The sequence below is a fragment of the Meleagris gallopavo genome, chromosome 1 (genome assembly GCF_905368555.1).
Source record: "Meleagris gallopavo chromosome 1, MGAL_WU_HG_1.1, whole genome shotgun sequence".
NCBI lineage: Eukaryota > Metazoa > Chordata > Aves > Galliformes > Phasianidae > Meleagris > Meleagris gallopavo.
In genome coordinates this window covers 128,037,172-128,056,366 of record NC_139404.1, presented here as the reverse complement: position 1 = coordinate 128,056,366, position 19,195 = coordinate 128,037,172, and the positions used below count along the sequence as shown (strand labels likewise).

Here is a 19,195-nt window from a genome sequence, read left to right as displayed (position 1 = left end):
TATTAAATTGGTCTGGAAGAAATATCCTGGTGTTTTGGTGTCAGGGAACAGCCTGGAGGTTTGGACATAAAACCTAAGGCATGTCCCAATCTGCTGTAGCCATATAAAACACTGACTCCTTGTGGGACTGATGATTTCACAAGACAAGAATATTGGTCATGATAGTGTGGAAAATCCTAGCTCTAACTTACATTACAGCAAATGCAGGAGTTACTTTCTCCTCTTGCATTTAAAAACCTTTTGAAACGGTACTGACATCAATGATGGGGTATTTCCATTGCAGAGCCAGCTGTTTCTCAGCATAGTGAAGTGGTCTCTACACACGAGGACTATGAAGTCCTCTGTTATGACAGAAAATCTATTGATGTGAGGCAGCAACTTTCTGGTTATGTACTTTTAGTTTTTATGTAGATGGTGGTGTTTCAGCTTTTCACAAAAAAGGCATCAAATACTATTATTTCTTCTGTCTAAAAGTGACAATGGATTTTTAAGCAGATGTACAGAAGGGGAACCTGCTTACCAAAAGACCACAGAGACTGATGTTGCTGTCAGTATCGCTGGTGCACGCAGATGGCTGTAGCACCCAAAGCTCAGGGCAGGCAACAAACCTGCTGAGCACGAGTTTTGGTGATAGAGCCACCACCAAAAGGACATCCGTCAGCCCTTGCCTTAACAGCCACTTCTGGCCTGTGGATCTGCTGGCCTGAGTGCCCTGAGCTCAGGCAAGAACACTTCCCTGCTGCTTTTCCAGGGCATCTCCTCTTATATTCTGCTCCTACAGCAGAAGACACATCCTCTATTTTACATAAAAAAGCTCTAAAGCTTTCACTAAGTCAAGTTTACTTTGATTGTGATGGCAATTGGTATGATTTCTCCCTCTCTTTGTCTCATCAACTTTCTCATCTCCCTGGCATGGAGCTGTCCGGGGAGGGACAGGTTGGGAGTTAGGGAAAGGCTCCTCACCAGATCAGAGGGCGGTGGGTACCGCAAAGGAGTTCAAGGAACGTTTGGACATTGCTAAAAGATACAGGGTTTGAATTTTAGGTGGTCCGTGTGGGGCCAGGGGTTGGGCTCGGTGATCTCTGCGGGTCCCTTCCGCCTCGGGATATTCCGTTCCGTGAAACCCGGGAGAAAACGTTTCGAAATGACGGTACAGCTTCCAGACAGAAATCTCCCCGCCTCTCCGGGCCGCCAGCTGTCGCCGTCGCTATGGGAGACGGGGGCGGGGGGGGAAGCCGGAAGCGGGGCGGGGCGGCGAGGCGCTGCGCTGGCGTTCGGTGCCGCACGGCCTCTCCCCGCGGGCCGGGCCGGGCGGCGTCAGCGGGGCGGTTGTAGCGCGCGGCGGTTTTCGGTTGTCGAGGCGGCGGCGCTGCCGGTGCCATGGGCTGCTTCTTCTCTAAGCGCAGGAAGCCGGCGCAGAGCGGGCAGCAGCAAGGAGCCAGCCAAGAGCCTGCGGCCGGCGAGGAGAAGGTGCCGCAGTACAGCTGGGACCAGCGAGCCAAGGTACGGGGCGGCGGGGAGGCCGAGCGGAATGTGGTTTCCTGTCAGGCTGTGTGCCGGCAGCCTTGGCCTCGTATTCACCGCGGGGCAGCCCGTCCCGTTAGCGGGAGCGGGGCGGAGTGAGAATGCGCTGTCGATCCGCTGTGAGCTTCGATCGTTGGGCCCCCAGACTTTTTAGGCCGTGTGGTACAAGTGACAAAAAGATGTGTGAACTCGCATTAGTTGTAACTCATGCTTAGCTCGCTTGTGTTTCTAAACTTGGTGAGGTGCTCCGGGGTTGCTCCTAAGTCTTTCCAGTGGATTAAGAAAAGCTGTGCTGGAGCTGAGCCGAAGGACTGTGCGTGTAACCTGGAGGGATCGGATCCTAGGGATAAAGAAGGCTGATCTGTGCCGGGCTCGTTGCTCTGGCTTGCTGTTTGGTGCTTGTGGAGACTTCTTATGGTGAGAGAGGGCTGTGCTGAGAACCTGTCCTACGGTGAGTAGGGTGAGCGTGTGCCAAAGTACATGACTAAATGAGCATTCGAAACCATATGACCTAATCATAGAGCAAATTCGTCAGCTAAAGGTTAACTCATATGAGCTTTTCTATACACTGTTTTACTTAAATGGCACCAGTGTGCCATTCACAGTGTGAAACTGTATAATAGGTGGAAAACTGGGACGTAGACACACTGGACTGGGAGGACAAGGAACCTCGTTGCTGTGGAGGTGATTGTTAGCATTGGGAAGTAGGCTCGAGGTAACAGATGAGGTTTTACAGTGCAAACAAGCTGTCTCACTGGGGGGAAGTATGTCATGTATTGCGTATATAACTTCCTCTTTGTATGAAATACTCTGAAAAACTGGAAGAATCAGTGAGTTTGGGCTGTTCTACTGAACTGCAGAAGCCATCAGAGTAGCTGCTTAATTTGGTACAGCACAGCTCAAGAACATTTATTTAATGTTCCAGCCCATTTCTCTTGCTCCCTGCAACATTACTTTTCATTGGTCTTTAAGTATATGCTTGGTATGTTAAACCAGGAGAGCAGAGCTGAGATGCTTGCTTTTAGGCAAGGGAATGCTGAGCTCTTTCTGCACTGTATTTGTTGATCGCAGTTTGTGTTAAGTGTTACCATGTGAGCATTCACGTGGTAGGTAGCATTAGCTATTCTGTCAGACACATTATCCAGTTCTCTATTGCTGCTTCATTTTTTGATGCAGCACACATAAGTATACTTATTCATTTCACAATTTGTATTTATATGCAAAGTTTGATTGATGGCAGTTGGAAAACTTGAGGCATGAGGGCTCTTTGATCATCGAATGCATCAAATTTATGTTCTGAAAACATCAACTCAGAAATATGAACTTAAGAGCCATTAGCATTTCCTGTTACTTTTAATATGAACGTGTTAGGTGTGAAGAGTGTTCTAATTTCAGGCTATTACGTGCAGTGATGCTGTTCTGGATGTGTAGTGCAGTTCTGCAAGCAGAGTGCAAATGTCTACAGTTTGTGCAGGATATCATCTGTACATTCTTAGAGATGGATAAATCTTACAGCTCAGAGGCTCCAGTTGGCTTCCCATTAATTCAAGCTATGCTGACGTACTTACTGTAGGCAGCACAACCTAGGCACTCTTGTATGCATGATTGTCTGTACAGGGATGTGAAACGAGGTGATTGCGAGCTGACAGCTGTGCTGGCAGAAGCTCTGAACTTGAGCAGTTCTTCCAGCAAAGTTGTTTCTTCCACTTCTGAAGCACAGCACAGTGTAGACTGTCTTAATAGTGTTCTTCTGGCAAAAGAAGATTACTGTTGGTATTGTGTAGCTGAAGAGTAGTATGACAAAGACTTTGTGACCATATAACTCCAGTGTAGTAGCCCTGAAAATGGACCATGATGTAGAAAACTAAATATGAAGTGCTATGAGATGCTGATACATTACTTAAAAGTAAAAAAAGACATGAATTTGAAGGGCATTTTCAGGTTTGTATGAGCCATTATTTAAAAGGAACAGAAGTCCATGTATTTCAGATGGTTAAAAATTAATCAAATTCAGGTTGCATGATAAATCTGCTGGGATCTCTGTAATGTTTGCTGACCTCTGGATTTGGAGAACTGTGTGAAGATTACTTACGGTGCAGAAGAAGAATCAAAGGATGAGCTTATCCTGAAAACAAAAAGTGTTCTATTTCTTTCTTCTATGGGATTCCAGATAAATAAGCAGTGCACAGCTTATTACAGAGCGTTATCACTACTTAACATTCTGCAGGCTTGTCATATCCCTTTCTGACCAAATGCAAAAGAGGAACTTGGTGATGCCTGAATCTCCTCAGCCTTTAGCTACGATTTCAGCTACAACATAAGATTGCCCTCCTGTTCTTGGTCTCCCTTTTCCTTTCCTACCTTTCTATGTTCTGAGTGACTAAACAGCATTGGCATACAGGACCAGAAAAATAACTACAGCAACGGCAAAACATGGACACGTATAGACAGGAACTGGGGTTTTATATTTTGAGATGGCTGATGCAGCTATGTGCTGTGATCTCCTCCGTGGAGAGGGGAAACACAAGCAACTGAGGTTTGGTTTTTTTGGTTTTTTTTTTTGCTGTTGTTTCTCATCCTCAAGTAAGTAAGATTAGATGAGTTATGATTTCAATGACATTCAAAGCTTAGATGGACTTCCCTACCCAGAAAATTTTCTTTTGTGCCAATTGACTTGCAGATGAAGTGCTGTATTTGGTAGGAAACATATAATGATAATTACTGTTAATATTTTCATTTAAAGCTGATGAAAGTGTGTTTAGCTTTTTTTTTTTCTTTTCTTTTCTTTTTTTTCTTTCTCCTATCTGTAGCATCTGGCAGCAGTTTGTTGTTCAGACAAGTCTGCCAGTGTCTCTTCAATGCTATTCTTGGTCCTCTGAAAGAAGGGTGGGATTCTGAAGAATAGAATGAAACATATCTTTTGGCTATTATATTGGTTGCCTTTAAAGTCAAGGTGTACAGGAGATGCTTCGAGATGAAAAACTGTATGACAGTGGCTAGAATCTGCAGATATTGTCCCTCTTTCCAGCTTTTGTTACTGCTGGGAACCTGGAAGTCAGGTAGAGGTGAGTAACTTCAACAAAGACTTTCTCCAATGGATGTTGCAATTCAGTGCTGAAGGGCACCAATCCCATTTAAATCTGAATGCGAGGAATTGCCTACGCCTGGAATACACTTCTTTTGCTTCCTTTCTGTTAATTCCCTTATTGACAAAAATAGCACATAAATCCTCTTAAGTCTGTGTGCCTGCCCTATAACTACAGCTTTTAATGTCACTGTGTCGGCAGCCAATTTTTACCTACTCTTAATTGTATATGAATTTATAGCAGAACTATCATTTGTTATAATTTAGAAAGGTAGGAAGTGATTTTTGAGAGCAATATTTAAGAGAAGATCTTTGTGTCAGTGGGTTAGACAGACTTCAAAGTCATTGTTTTGCAGGCTATGTAGAAGTAACTAGGGGAGAGCCACAATCCATTAAAAACTGCACTGCCTCCTTGTTAGTAGTGGGCAATCATTGCTGACTAAGACTCCTTTCCTGATCGACCAGGCTTCTTAGAAAAGTCTTCTTAGAACATGAACTCACACCAGAAAGAAGCTGTTGGGGACCTTGGTGATTTCAGGTACAGCTAGCACTGAAAACTGTGAGTAGCTGGTATTTCTCAGTCTTCCAAGTGGGAGCTGCCAGGGCTGAAGAGAGATAACTTCATCTGCCTTCCTGGCCTCTGGTCTTCTTGCAAGACAGTTGTTCACAGTAAGAAAAGCTGCATACTACAGAGTTACTTGCTGCTGCAGAACTTACTAGAGTTCAGAGCATTCATGGCAAACTTTTGCTTGCCATCACTTCTTTCTCCGTGCTTTATAATCACTGCTTTATATGTTCATAGAATCAGAGAATCACAAGGTTGGAAATGACCTACAAGATCATCTAGTCCAACCGTCTTCTCATTACCACTGCTACCACAAGCTACTAAAGCATATCTTGTAGCTCCTCATCCAGACATGTTCTCCAGTCCTTTGTAATAAACTTATCAGCATTGTTGTTTCCAGTGTCTACTGATGAGACTTCTGGTTTTCTGTTAAGGAGAAAAGCTATTGTGTAAGCAGGGATTTTTTGTTTGTTTGTTTTTTGGTCACCATATCTAGTTATTTTAGGTTACTTTACAGAATTATTCCTGAACCTACGCATAGCATTTTGATTAGAGGTTTTCAATTCTTAAGCTGTGCTTATATCTATTAGTGCAGAACTCTCTACTCTAAAACTCTCTAAATTCAGCTAAAAGCATTAAAACTTACACCTCTAAATACTGTGGTTGTTTGGAATTATACCAATCTGGGGAAAAGGGCTTTCAAAACTATATACAGATTCTTCAATTCTTTGAAGCTTTATACACATGCGAAGGATAAGTAGGTGAATTATCAAACTGTTGATTTTTCTATTGCTAGCTTGTCACATGCATAAAATTCTACAACAGAGCTGTACCAGATAAGTAGATAGAGAATGTATGTATCTCTGGTTCTCACTGTGTGAGTCTTCAAATGTTATCTTCTGTTGCTTTTGTTTTTCCTAGCCTGCTTTTTAGCTACAGAGGTGGAACTTAAGCAATTAGTGCAGTCTGCCTCGGGGGAAGGAAGGTGGGTTAGTGGAGTATTAATCTCATGGTGATACCCGTAGACTTGAAGACTGTTAAGCATGAAGCTCAGTGATACGCAGTCAACATCTGTTTATATGCTTACTTAAAATTATAATCCTGCCCTGATGTTTTTCTGAGGCGTTTCTTTTACCCAAGGGAATTGAAATACTCAGGTGTGCTACAGCCTCTTGGGTTGCTGACTGTTCTCAAGAGCAGTAACCCAGTGTGGCAGGGGGAGTGCTGAGGTCTATTTCATTCAGTCCCTCAGGTTCTGATGGTTGTGTTAGTCAATAAATATTTCTGCTCTTTGAAAAGAAAACTGCCAGGTGGAATTAAAAGAAATCATCCAACTCCCTACAGTGGTGAACGAGCTTAGAGGTAAGAATTGCATCAGCACACAACTCTTAATTCACGTCAGGGAAACAAAATCGAGCTCTTGAATCTGGAAATCAGCTGATTTTGTTGCTCAATCTAAATTAATACAGAACATCATTGAACTCAATGCTACTCTTTCTCAAGTGCTCTCATCTGAGATTCTGTAACCTGAGGATTATCTGACAAACCAGTGTTATTCACTTAGGCCTAATTAAAGTAGTAAAGGAAAGTTGTTTCACAGGTCTTTGTGAGGACTTAACGTTGGACAAACTAATACAGTCTCTGAGGCTTTTAGAAGAGGCTTGTTTAGAAGGACGCAGTAGGTGTGATGTGTCTAAAGAAGTTGCCAGTTCTGGGAGCTTTGAACTTCTCCTTCCTAAGGGAAGTAACCGTTCCTCTGTTTCAGTTACAAGGCACTACCACTCTCTTCCAAGGCTATGAATAAATATTTATGTTAGTACATATTATATACATGCACATCCATCCATGAATGCTCTAGGAGATGCTTGGGAAGAATGTGTCCAAAAGCAGTTCTGATACTTCAGTTCTCTCAGTGCCTTGGGAATGCTTAGTGGATCAGATAAGTAACATTACACAAGGCTTGTGAAAGATCTTAGGGAGTTTGAATCTTAATCATACAGTGTGGCTCAGTCTCTGTGCTGTGATGCCTTTAATTCGAGCCTTCCAGTTCTGTTTGTAACTCTTCCACCTACCTACCCAGGTTTGTGCTAGCAATACTGAATGTGGCTGAAAAGAGCTTATAGGGAGTTCATATCCATGGAGAGGGTTCATCAGCTGCAAACTTACTTTTGTGTCAGGAAGTTGGTTATGTTGTATGTAAGAGCATACTTTATTAGTTAGTAGACATATACAGCTTCCAGGAGCTATTTCAGGCAAAACCTATCTAGACTGAGCTGCTTTAGTGCATGTCCATGACACATGCACTTTCTTGCTTGTGGTTTTAGAAACCAGAGACTTTTTTCTGGTCTCTACTCTTCTGTGAATGTTCAGAATACTGGGGAGGAGGAATTTCTTGCCAGTTGAGCTGTCCAGGGCCTGTTGTACTGCTTTATCATTGCCTGCAACACACTAAGCCTTAAGGCCTTTGGACTGAAAGGGCAGTTCTGGGAAGTGATCTGGTGTTAGAATAGTTCAGGTACTTGTATGCTTCTGAGTGCTATTTTAATAAGCTTTCACAAGAGGGCAGAGTAGAATTTGCTCTGGGAAAGCACAGTTGCCTTGACTGTCATGTTAGGAGGAGGAACGCAGCTCAGATTTCCTTCGGTGTTCTGACTGCAGCTGCTGTATTATTCATATTCATGCTGCCCAGCTGCATCAGGTGCCATCCTTGTCACTGCGTGGCTCCTCGGTCACTGCTCTGAGCACGGGGTGCTGGGGAGGGCCACAGTTTCTCTTGCAGGCAGAAGAATGCTGGAGAGTGGAGGAGGAGAGGTCAGTAAACATGACCTGTGTGCCGGCACTGCCAATCTTTGCTTGTTGCTTATAGCTAACACATAGCTGCTGTTGTTAGCACAAGCTGGAGTTGTTAGCACAAGGTAATGCTGTGGCATGGATAAGCAAGCTCTTTGTTGTTTGCAAACATAATAATGGAGATGCTGCTTGAAAGCAGCAATGTTTTCTTGCAATGTGTTGAGGTGTGGTAACATAAGACCAAGACGACTACTTGAAAAGGAAGTACTGTGTCTTTCCAGCTTTATGAATCTTTAATGCTGTTGGCCAATTCATTTATTACTGTTATTACCATAATCCTCAGGACCATCTTTCCTGTAGAAACAGTTTAGAACCCCTCCCTTTCCTTTCTAAAGAACAAACTGAGTTGTGGTGAGGTTTGTTTGTTTGTTGTTGTCTGGTTTTTTTTTCCTGGAGTATCTAGAAGCTTAGTTTCGGCTCTCTGTTGTACCTCAATACTATGTGTTCCAGTAGCCTAATTAAAAAGGATCTTTCATCACTCTGATATCTGTTCTTTGAAGTTTTCTGGCAAGTTGTCCTTTACAGATTTGTAATATCTCAGATAATCCAAATCAATTAACATTTGGCATTATAACATTATCTGTACATGAAGACTTTCATGTGTTTTTTTTTTTTCCTTTCTCCTTCAGGTTGATCCAAAAGATTACACCTTTTCTGGACTGAAAGATGAAACTGTGGGTCGACTCCCTGGAAAAGTAGCAGGACAACAATTTGTCATTCAGGACTGTGAGAACTGTAGTATCTACATATTTGACCATTCTGCTACAATCACTGTCGATGACTGTGTAAACTGCCAAATCTTTTTAGGACCAATAAAAGGCAGTGTGTTTTTCCGTGATTGCAAAGATTGCAAATGCATAGTAGCCTGCCAACAATTTCGTACTCGGGACTGCAGAAAGCTGGAGGTATTCTTGTGCTGTGTCACCCAACCCATTATCGAGTCCTCCACAGGTATGAAATTTGGTTGTTTCCAGTACTATTATCCTGAGCTTGCTTTACAATTTAAAGATGCTGGACTGAGTATCTTCAATAACACATGGAGCAACATCCATGACTTTACTCCTGTGTCAGGAGAAAATAACTGGGGCCTTTTGCCTGAGAACGCTGTGGTTCAAGATTATGTTCCTCTGCCCACTTCTGAAGAGCTGAAAGCTGTCAGAATTTCTACAGATGCTATGAAGAGCATAATACCGATAACTCGAGGGCAGAGACAGAAGAGCAGTGATGAATCGTGTTTGGCTGTGTTTTTTGCTGGTGACTACACAACTGCGAATGCCAGAAAGCTAATTGATGAGGTAAGTGACCTTTTTCTCTGTTCAACTTTATGAATTTCTAGTTGAACTTTCTCTGGGGAGCCTTGGTGCTTACTGAAGAGAGAATGCTGAGGTTCTGCCTGCCTGCTAACCATATTAATCAACTGCATGTTAAGGTTAAAACCTTGAAGCAAGATAAGAGAATGGAGCTCATCCTGATCAAACAGTTATCACAGAATGGCCTGGGTTGAAAAGGACCACAATGATCATCCAGTTTCACCCCCCCCTGCTATGTGCAGGGTCACCAACCAGCAGACCAGGCTGCCCAGAGCCACATCCAGCCTGGCCTCGAATGCCTCCAGGGATGTGGCATCCACAGCCTCCTTGGGCAACCTGTTCCAGTGTGTCACCACCCTCTGGCTGAGTTATGTTACAACTAATGTCCTGTAATTGGCACATCTGTTCTTTAATAATTCCAGTGTATTTTTCCAGTACAGCACACCAAACCTACACTGAGGAAAATGTGTAATTCATTAATGAAATTGGCCAAGTATAGAATAAGTGGTTGTCAATGCTTGTGAAAGGGAGATAGCCAATAAACTTGTTAAATTATTGCCCCCAAAGTCTATCAAGGCTATTTGCCCTGAAAGCTTTGCCAGCACTAACAGAGACTTTTTAAAATAACATGCTAACTGTTGTCTATCCCCTGCCCTTGCCATCCAGTGTTGGAATTTTTTTCTGGAAAATTCAGTGAGTGTCTGTTACAACTGGTCAGCTGTCTTTGATTATTTAAATAGCTGGTGCTGTCTTTTTTTTTTTTTTTTTTTTTTTCCTGTAAGGCAGGAGCTCCTATGCTTGGCTGAGTTTGGTCTTCACTGGGCTAAAATCTGGGAGTGGCTGGCTGCTTTTAGCATTCTGGAGTGCCAGGGATGACAGAGCAGAGCCAATAAGTGAATTACAGCTTACAGCTTGAGAGAGGTATCTGCAAAAGTTGCTGATCCTAGTGTTGTGTGAGCAACCAAACAAACTATGGAGTTCCTTTCTTTCAATCTTTTACTACAAGGAGAAGAAAAAAAAAAAAAAAGCTTTAGGGTGTTTCCCTAAAGCACCTGCCCCCATCCCTATCAGGAACTGATTTACTAACAGCTACTTCAGTGAACACAGATAAGTAAGGGGTATTTTTTCTGAAGAATGATTAGCTACAGTAAGGAAGGTATTAGATGTGTTCTTCCCTGTTAGTTCCTCTTTAAAAAGAAGAGTTAAGGAGAATCTAAAAGACTACTTAGTGAAATGCTGGGGAAATCTTACTACTCTGTAGATTTAATTTATGTTTTGGATGTATAAATATAGTTGTTTCTTTTGCATGCACGTTGTGGTTTTAACCCAGCAAGTAACTAAGCACCCACAGTTGTTTGTTCCCTCTGCCAGCCAAGTGGGATGGGGGAGAGAATCAGGGAAAGCAAACTAAGAACAAAGTAGAGCTCGTATGTTGAGATAAAAGCTATTTACTAGGACAGAAAAGGAAGGGGGGGGGGGAAAAGATGATAGTAGTGATATATGTCCTGCAGTTATCACAGATCCTCAAGGTTTTTGGTTTTTATTTTTTTACTCAATTCCCTGGCAGTTTGCCAAGTGCTTCTTAGCTCTGCTCTGCAGTCATATACTCACAGGTTTCTTAAGTATTTACTATCATTAAAATCTGTTGAACTGTTTTTGCTTTTGCCCATATTCTTCCATTCACTCCCAGCACCAGCTCAACTGGGTACAATCGTGACAACTCTTGAATTATTTCACGTTTGGGAGCCAAAAATAAATATATGCAAGCATAAAACAAGTGATGCACAAGCAATTCCTCACCACTGACTCACCAATGCCCAGCTAGCCCCAGCTAATTCCCTTCAGTTTTACAGCTCTTTTACATGTTGTCATATGATATGGAATGTCCCTTTGGCCAGTTTAGGTCAGTTGTCCCTGGTTCTCCCCCCTCCCAGCTCCTTGGGCCCCCTTAGTCCCCCTCAGTGGCTGTGGCAGTATGAGAAGCTGAGAAACTGAAACATCCTTGGTTCTGTGCAGCGCTGCTCAGCAACAACTGGAAGCACTGATATGTTATAAACATCATTTTTCTCCTAAAGCCAAATATCTCACCAGATTTCTTCTATGAATAAAATAGCTATGTCTCAATCAAAAACAGGACAATGTACCTTCAGTATCTCTATTGGGTTTGGAGTGTGTTTGTGTGTGTTTGAGAGCTTGTAACTTTTTTTTTTTTTTTCCAAAATGGAAAACTTCAGCAGTGGATAGATAAGCATTTGAGCTAATGCTTGACTGAGCTATTACAGTCTAATGAGAACAAACTGCTTCACTCTGGATGCTGAATGCTTTTAACTCCTGTTAGTTTCAGCTTGTGAGAAAAAAATACTACTCTGTGGAAAAAACTACGTCCCTGGGCCATAACATAAAACCAAAATTCACACCTACCCCTGTAGGTGCACTGGGGCAAAGGATAAAATCTGGATGAATGGAATGGAAATAAACAGAAATGTAGAAAAAGCAAATGGTCTTTGAAAAGAGTAAAAAGGATCTTTTATTCTGTCGTTTAATGTATATGGGAAATGAGTATTCAGTCTACACTGGAATAGACTAAAGTTGAGCTGCATGCCTTAAAAACATTTTAGCTTGAATACTTTATCTGTTAATAGATGACTGGCAAAGGCTTTCAGCTGGTACAGACCAAAGAAGTCTCAATGAAAGCAGAGGATGCTCAGAGAGTTTTCCAAGAGCATGCATCAGAATTCATTCCACTGCTTGAAAGAGGTGAGATTATATACAGTTTTGTTTCTCTTTTTAGTGCAGAAATCTAGCTGGTAGTGGAGTGTTCTGGCGAAGGTAAAAGAGGAGAAGATGGAAGAATGAAGGAGAAAATCATAAAGCCAGTTGAGATGAAGTTTGGAAGCTTCATTGAGACACAGAACCAGTCAAAACTGAAGGCACCCAAAATGAACTAATTCACTTAGGAGCTGTGACATAAACAGATCTGTTTGGGCTGGTCAACAGAGGCTCATCTTTCTGGAATAAAAATCTATTAGCTTAGCACAACTGCAGGTAAAGAACCTAGATATTCAGTGTTTCCAAATGGATATTAAAGCAAATGTATAAAGCAGGCAAGGGTTAAATTCCTGTTTATAAACAGTGTTCTGTCAGAGTACTTGAAAAGCGTTTTTGCTGATTTGACTGTAATCGTTTTATTATCTGTTCCTATAGAAGTAATTTCATCTTGCCATCTGTTGTATGCTGAAGCTCAAAACATGCTCCCAAACTTAGGAGCAACGTGTGATTTTTTTTCACAGTAACGTAAGCGATCCATGATGCTTACTGCAGGAATAGGACAGAAGTTATACTTTTCAGATGAAAAGTAGTTTAAGGGCTATTTTGCACCTATGTGGGAAGAAATAACGCGTTCAGAATGAAAGCAGAGAAAGGGGATCTGAAAATGGTGGGTGAGAATAAGTCTGAAAATCAGACTGTTTGCTATCTTGGTACTGAGGTAAAAATGCCTGAATGACTCAGTCATGCTGCAGATGTCTGTGAAATGGCTCACTATTTGAGCAGTAGAATCTGACTCACTTGCACGATGCCTTCCACTCTTCAGCATTTCTGTGCCATTCCTGTCTTTCAAGAAATAAAGCAGGAAACCTGCTAGAGCCTCTGCAAAAATGAGCGTGGAATTGCAGATATTTTCTGCACAGATAACATCGTACTTCTAAGCTATGGTTAAGCGTTTCTGTTTCTTAATTCTGTATTACGGCTGTGCAGACAAAAAATTGAAATGATTCTTGTAAGCTTCACAACTCCCTAAGGGATGAGAACTATAATATTTTAATGCCAGACTTAAAAGTAGTATTGATTCCAGATGAAACGATCTTCTAGGTCCAGTCGTTGCTTTGGAGTTCAATGGAGATGGTGCTGTGGAAGGATGTCGAAACACTGTAAATGATGTTTTTAATGGAACCAAGGTAAGCTGGTGTTTTGCTTTATTAACAGAAAATGTTAAAGGACATCTAAGATAATTCACAGTCAAGCTGTAGTTTTGATGTACTGAATTTTCTTTTTATGTTCTTGAGTGGTATAATCTGAATATCCTAGTCGTGTTTTGTTTTTGTTTGTTTGTTTTGCTCAAAACTCAAGTTTGCTTGCAGGAGGGAATAAAAATTGCCTCTATTAATGAAAGTGCTAAATTCCCATATCTATTTAAAAAAAGGATTTTCACTTAGCGGTAAAAACAAATTTGATTAATTTAACAGAGTAATGCTCTGCTCCAAGACTTATAGATCAGAATATCATAGAGGAGACTTCGGTATCACATCTTTGTCAGGGTTTAATAGTATTCCAACTTTTCTCAAGATTTACTTTTGTTTTAGAGGATATTGCAGTGTGCCTTCCTTCAAAGGCATTTGCTTTTTTCTTCTGTCAACTTGTTTTACTGTACCTTCTTTATACCATGTCTCCTCTTTTGCTTGCTGTTTGCTTTTTTTTTTTTTTTTTTTGAATGGCAGTGGATTTGAGAAAGTGTCTGGAAACAATTGGAGCTCTGCAAGGGAGCAGTATTACTGATAATAGGAAAGAGGCAAACCCCTTGCTTTTAAACTGTTCAAAAAAGACTGGAATGTCTTTGGGACTTAGTGTCCATACAGCTCCTTGATGTCTTTCAGTTCATCTCAAAAGGATTGCTCAGGGAATTAGACTGCCCAGATTCTGGAAAACAGCCTTGTAATGTCATCTGCAATGTAGCTAATGATTGAGGGTTTTGTTGTGTTTGCTATTGTGTGAGCAAAGCCTGATGTGTAGCAGGTTTAAATTTTGGTTCTCTGAGTCTGGGAAATACCAGGACTGCAGTCTAGGCAGAACTGTGATGTTGCCGGTTCTTTCTTGGGGCCCAAAAGTCATCTCTGCAAATTGTACTGTTAAAATCAGTTCTTGAACTGGGAGATCACTGTGGCATTTCTGATGTAGCTAGTTTGGGTTTTTTTTTTCTTTTTTCATACCAAACAAAGCTGATATTGGGTACATAATTAGCTCATTCTTCCAGATCTCATTTCTCTGCTCAAAGGCTGAAATTATATTAATGTATTAGAACAAATAAAAACTTATACTTTCCTCGCCAAAATGACTGGTGTCTGTTGTCATTACACAGTGAGTGCTCTGATCTGGGACGCATCCAGAAACCTCAGAAACTATGGGCTTCATACTTTGAAGTAATCTTTGTTCTTCAGGGTTCCAAACGTAAAATTATTTCCTGCCCCTGGATTTAAATTTTCTCTTTACAGACTGGCTCCGTAGTAAAAACCTACCTCAGTTTGTAAGTAATCCTTGAGCTGAATTGAGAAGCAAAAGTTCAGACTTTCTATCTGTCTTTTATTTAGATACAGTTTAACCCCGAAATATCAGATAAATGCTACATTTGTATATGGATTTCCAGCTGCTTGAATATCAGGAGTATACATTTTAAGAAACGTATCTTTCTTAGGTCATAATTTAGAAATAATGTAAAGAGTAGCAGACTTTGGACTTATTACTACCAGCAGGTTCAGGAATGCTCTATAAAATGATTTCACATCAGTGCTGGCTGCCTTTATCGTTTGGACAGCTTGAGAGTTGTTACAGTGCTCAGAAAGAATTATAGGTATTCTTGATCACAAAGCAGTGACAAAAGCTCTTGGGAAGGCATTTATCCTGCAAGGTTTTGCAAGGAAATCAGTCTGGTTTTAAGCAACTAGTTACACTTGCATTTCAAAATTATTATTTTATTAACTTCATCCATTAATACCTTTAATTTAACCAAACTTTTATTTCTGAAATAGATCTAGTATACCTGTTGAGATACTCTAGTATGGGTAGAAAAAATCATCAGCAGTAGCATCAGCTAGTCTTAAATCTTCTACAGAAGTCTTAAAGCTGCTTAGTAGGAACAATGTGTTGCAAAGAGACCTCTGTGCTATACACACATAACAGAACTTCTGATTTGTGTGGTCTTGCTAGATCTGTCTTTTTTTTTTTCTTTCTTTCTTTTTCTTTTTTTCCCTTGTGCGTGCCTTTCTTGCACTATCCATTGGCCTCATCGCTTATAAAATCCTCTTCAAAATGTAAATTGCAGTATTCTGGTGGGGAAGGATATTGAAAGAACATACTCAACTATTATGACCGTGGCACAAATTGCTGTTGCACCAGCAAACTGCCAGATAAATAGTAGGTGTTGTCAAGTCCCTTCAAGCAGAAATCTACTGTGCTTACAAGCAGTAGTCTAGGAAGCTACTTGCTTTGTGATGAAATAGACAATTTTGTTCTGAAATCAGAAGTTGATGGATAACAGGATATTCATCTTGAACCATGTTAGAGTAAACCAATTCAAGGAACTGTCGTAGTTTATGTTGACATGGTACTCTGAGGTGAAGCAGAAAAGTAGTGCTATGTGAGCGTTGTTATCTGGAGTAGCCCATTTTTACACTTTCAGTGCACTTCAGAATAGCTGTTTGCTGCACAAACACATATGATATGGTAAGAGGGCGGGAATTTCCCCTGGAGGAATAGAAAATAATAATAATTCGAGTGTTTTAATTGAAAGTATCCTTTATTTGTTGAGACTGTTGAACGTGAACAAACTGATGAACTGCTGCAACCCTTCTGTCTGTTACATTGATCTGTTTGAATGGTGCCTGGGACATTTGTAACTAATTTGCTGGAAATTCTTGAAGATGATTGTCCTAGGCCTTGGAATTGCATGTGTTGATCAATTTTGCAAAATGCAAATCTAATGAATTTTAAATAAATAAAACACCTAACATTATCTGAAGAAGCAGCTAAGATTTTGGGAATAGAGCGCAAGGGAGTTCTTACCAACTTTGTTTCTTTTGTGTGCAAGCTTAATGGTAGCTTAAATCTGCTGAGAACAGGTCACAGTAACAAAGGGTGCGTTAGGGCTCAGAGGATTCTGTTGTCAACCCATAGTGGAAGCCAAGAGATTTGGGCCTCTATGCAAAAATAGTCATAATTAGCTCCAACCAAGCAAAAACTACTTGAACTTATTTATTAGTGATTAATAACTGTTTCCTTGTTTACTAAAATAGGTTTTTGTGTCGGAGAGCAAGGCATCAGCGTCTCAAGATGTAGACAACTTTTACAACTTTGCTGATATGCGGATGGGAATGTGAAATCTAACACAGAAGTGCTCATGTGTGGTTTGGCTCAGCACTTGAATGTCACTTAGTTTGAATACTGCAATAGTATCAGAGAATTTTTGTCATTTGGATTTATATTTCTCATATATTCCTTTTATAAAGCTCTTGATGGTTTTAATACCTCCTTAATACGTTACCTGAACTGGAGTAAACAACATACCTCCTTGTGTGCATTGTGCTCAAGACTTACACTTCAGCTCCAGAAACCACAGAGATTTTGTACTAACTTGTTTTTAAAGTGATTTCTAAACTTTTATTGACGCTTGAATGTTTCTTGTCAGCATTTAATGGAAGACGTGAAAAGTGCAATGCTGATATACATTTGATACACCAATAATTGTGAAATTTAATTTAGACACTTTCTTAGCAAAGTGTATTCCTGCGACACTCATTGTTCAAAACTTTCCTGTATGTGTATTTGTCTTCATTGCAGGTCAGGGAGGAAATTGTATTTGATGAGTTATTCTGAAAGCTTAGTCTGAAATGGACTTTTCTTGCAGCATTCTTTCAGAAACAGAGCATGACTTAAAAAAAATGTGCATCTGCTTTATTCTGCTTTGGCATCTTTTTTGAATAAATTTCTTTGCAGGGGCATTTATGCAGGGTTGTCATACGAGCAGTCTGGTGAGTGAGCACTTGCAAGGCTCTTTGCTCCGAGGTGAACTCTGATCATGGGTACTCAGCTGAAAATGCTCTAAAGTCTAAAGAGCTCTAAGGTCCATTCAGGTTCTCTGGAGATGCATCTACCTCTGGTATTCCCATGCCACATATGGGATATACTTGAGATTCCCTTGAGCTCTGGGAGTAATGACACTGGCACATTGCTAGTTGCTATAAGGGACATGCAGCAACCAGGAATCAGAGAAAGGGCTCTGATGGCATTAAGAAAGCTCTTCGTTGTTAAGACTCGAGAGCAGGGGGCTACTCTCAAAAGTAATCCTGAAAATTGGCTGTAGAATATTATTCTTTGCTGTAGGGCTTACAGATTGATTCAGAAAACAAACTGAGGAAGTGCTACTGTCATTTTGGGATTTATTTGAATAGCTATCAATAAGGATGCTTATTTCTATATAGTGCTTATTAGGATGCATATCTTTACTGATATTAAGTATATGATTACTTAATTTCTTTTAGCATGTTAGTTCCCCACTGATTTTTCCACAGGAACTTAACGCTTATGTCTGGGTTTACAAGCCCTCTGTGATTCTTGAACAGGCTGAGCATGCAAGTGCACAAAACAGAATTTATTAATTAAAATTGTGGTTTGCCAGTATATGCTGCCTTTATAATCAATTGAACACACTTTGGCTGTGTTGAGATGTTAAAGCAATAATGTCCTCATTAGCTCTGTCCCTCTGAAAGTAAAATCTGGAAACCTTTTTTTCAGCTGAGGTGCACAGTTCATCCATTTCACAGCTTTAGAGTTCCACAAGTGGGAGGCTGAATACACACCTCTTCCTAACTGTTTTTAGAGTTAGCACATGAATTTCAGGTTCTTTGATAATTCTGTCATGCCCAAGAGACGTTCTGAGCTGTCGTTTTGTTGCTACTATGCAAATACATGCCCTTAGTTTAAACTAGATATTGAGAATATGTCCTTAGGACCTCTCATTAAAGTTATGCATAGATTAAATAAGGAAGGATATCTCCTGAAGTCACGAAACCATTAGCATACTGAAGGTCAGAAAAATGTCACTTGTAAAATGTTATTATTCGATAGAGTGAAATAAAATGAAACTGCCACCTAAATCTGACTGGTAGAAGAAATTGCCACTTATTTGCTCTTAGCAAGGTAGGATTTTTTTTGTATGATGTGTGAGGTGAGGCTATGGAAAGTAGCTACAAATCTTAGGTCTGTGCACAAAGCACAACTCATCAATGAATACTGCTGGAATTATTTTGGGTCCATACTGCAAGTGCATTTTTCTGATATGAATAAAGCTGTGTAATGTGCTTCAAAACAGTCATTATGTGACTTTTCTGAGCACTGCCTGTATTGGACCATCTTGATCTCTAAACTTTTACACGGAATGTTTCTAATCTTATGTGCTGACACATGATTATGTGTATGTTACAGGTTATTTTTTGTATTTTCAACCTGATCAGGAAGCAAAGTGCTGAATTGCTTTTTGTGACTATTTTTGATGAAGGAGAAGATGAGTGATTGAAAATCTTCTCTTGAAACATTGAAAACCGTTTTTTACATGCTGGAAATGAGCAGGGTGTTGCTTCTTTTGCATTGTTTGCATGTTAAGCAACATGAAAGGGTTTTTAATTTTTAAAAACCTAAATAATGAAGGAGTTTCTTAATCCAATTATTTATCTTTGACTTCAATTTCTTGCTAATGGGTGTTGAGACATTTCTAGCCTTACTAAGAGTATATCAGATATTGCATGCATTACTGAATGGTACGTGCTTCATGTAGACTTTTGTATGTTTTTTGTATAGCTTTTTGTGTAATTTGCATTGCACTGTGAATGTATTTCATAATAAACATTCCAAATGTAAACTCTGGGTTCTGGAAGACTTTCTTAAATTGCAAATAATTGCAAATTATAATCAAATATTAAAACAGAATTCAATGTTCAAGCACAGAGTGTGAGTTGCCAGATATTTGGAGCTAATTGAAAATAGGCATTACCTCTACAGTCATCCATCCACTGAAAAAGATGCATTTTTGACAGC

General features: G+C 40.4%; 1 protein-coding gene across 1 annotated transcript; it reads left to right on the top strand.

The window, feature by feature from the left end:
• The first annotated feature begins 1,217 nt into the window (after nt 1-1,217).
• RP2 (RP2 activator of ARL3 GTPase) lies at nt 1,218-19,019 on the top strand. The gene is made up of 5 exons (XM_010727438.3): nt 1,218-1,503; nt 8,654-9,319; nt 11,977-12,091; nt 13,205-13,290; nt 16,399-19,019. Exons 1-5 carry the CDS (start codon nt 1,381-1,383, stop codon nt 16,480-16,482), a joined length of 1,074 nt encoding a protein of 357 aa, XP_010725740.2. The 5' UTR covers nt 1,218-1,380; the 3' UTR covers nt 16,483-19,019.
• Nucleotides 19,020-19,195: the final 176 nt, after the last annotated feature.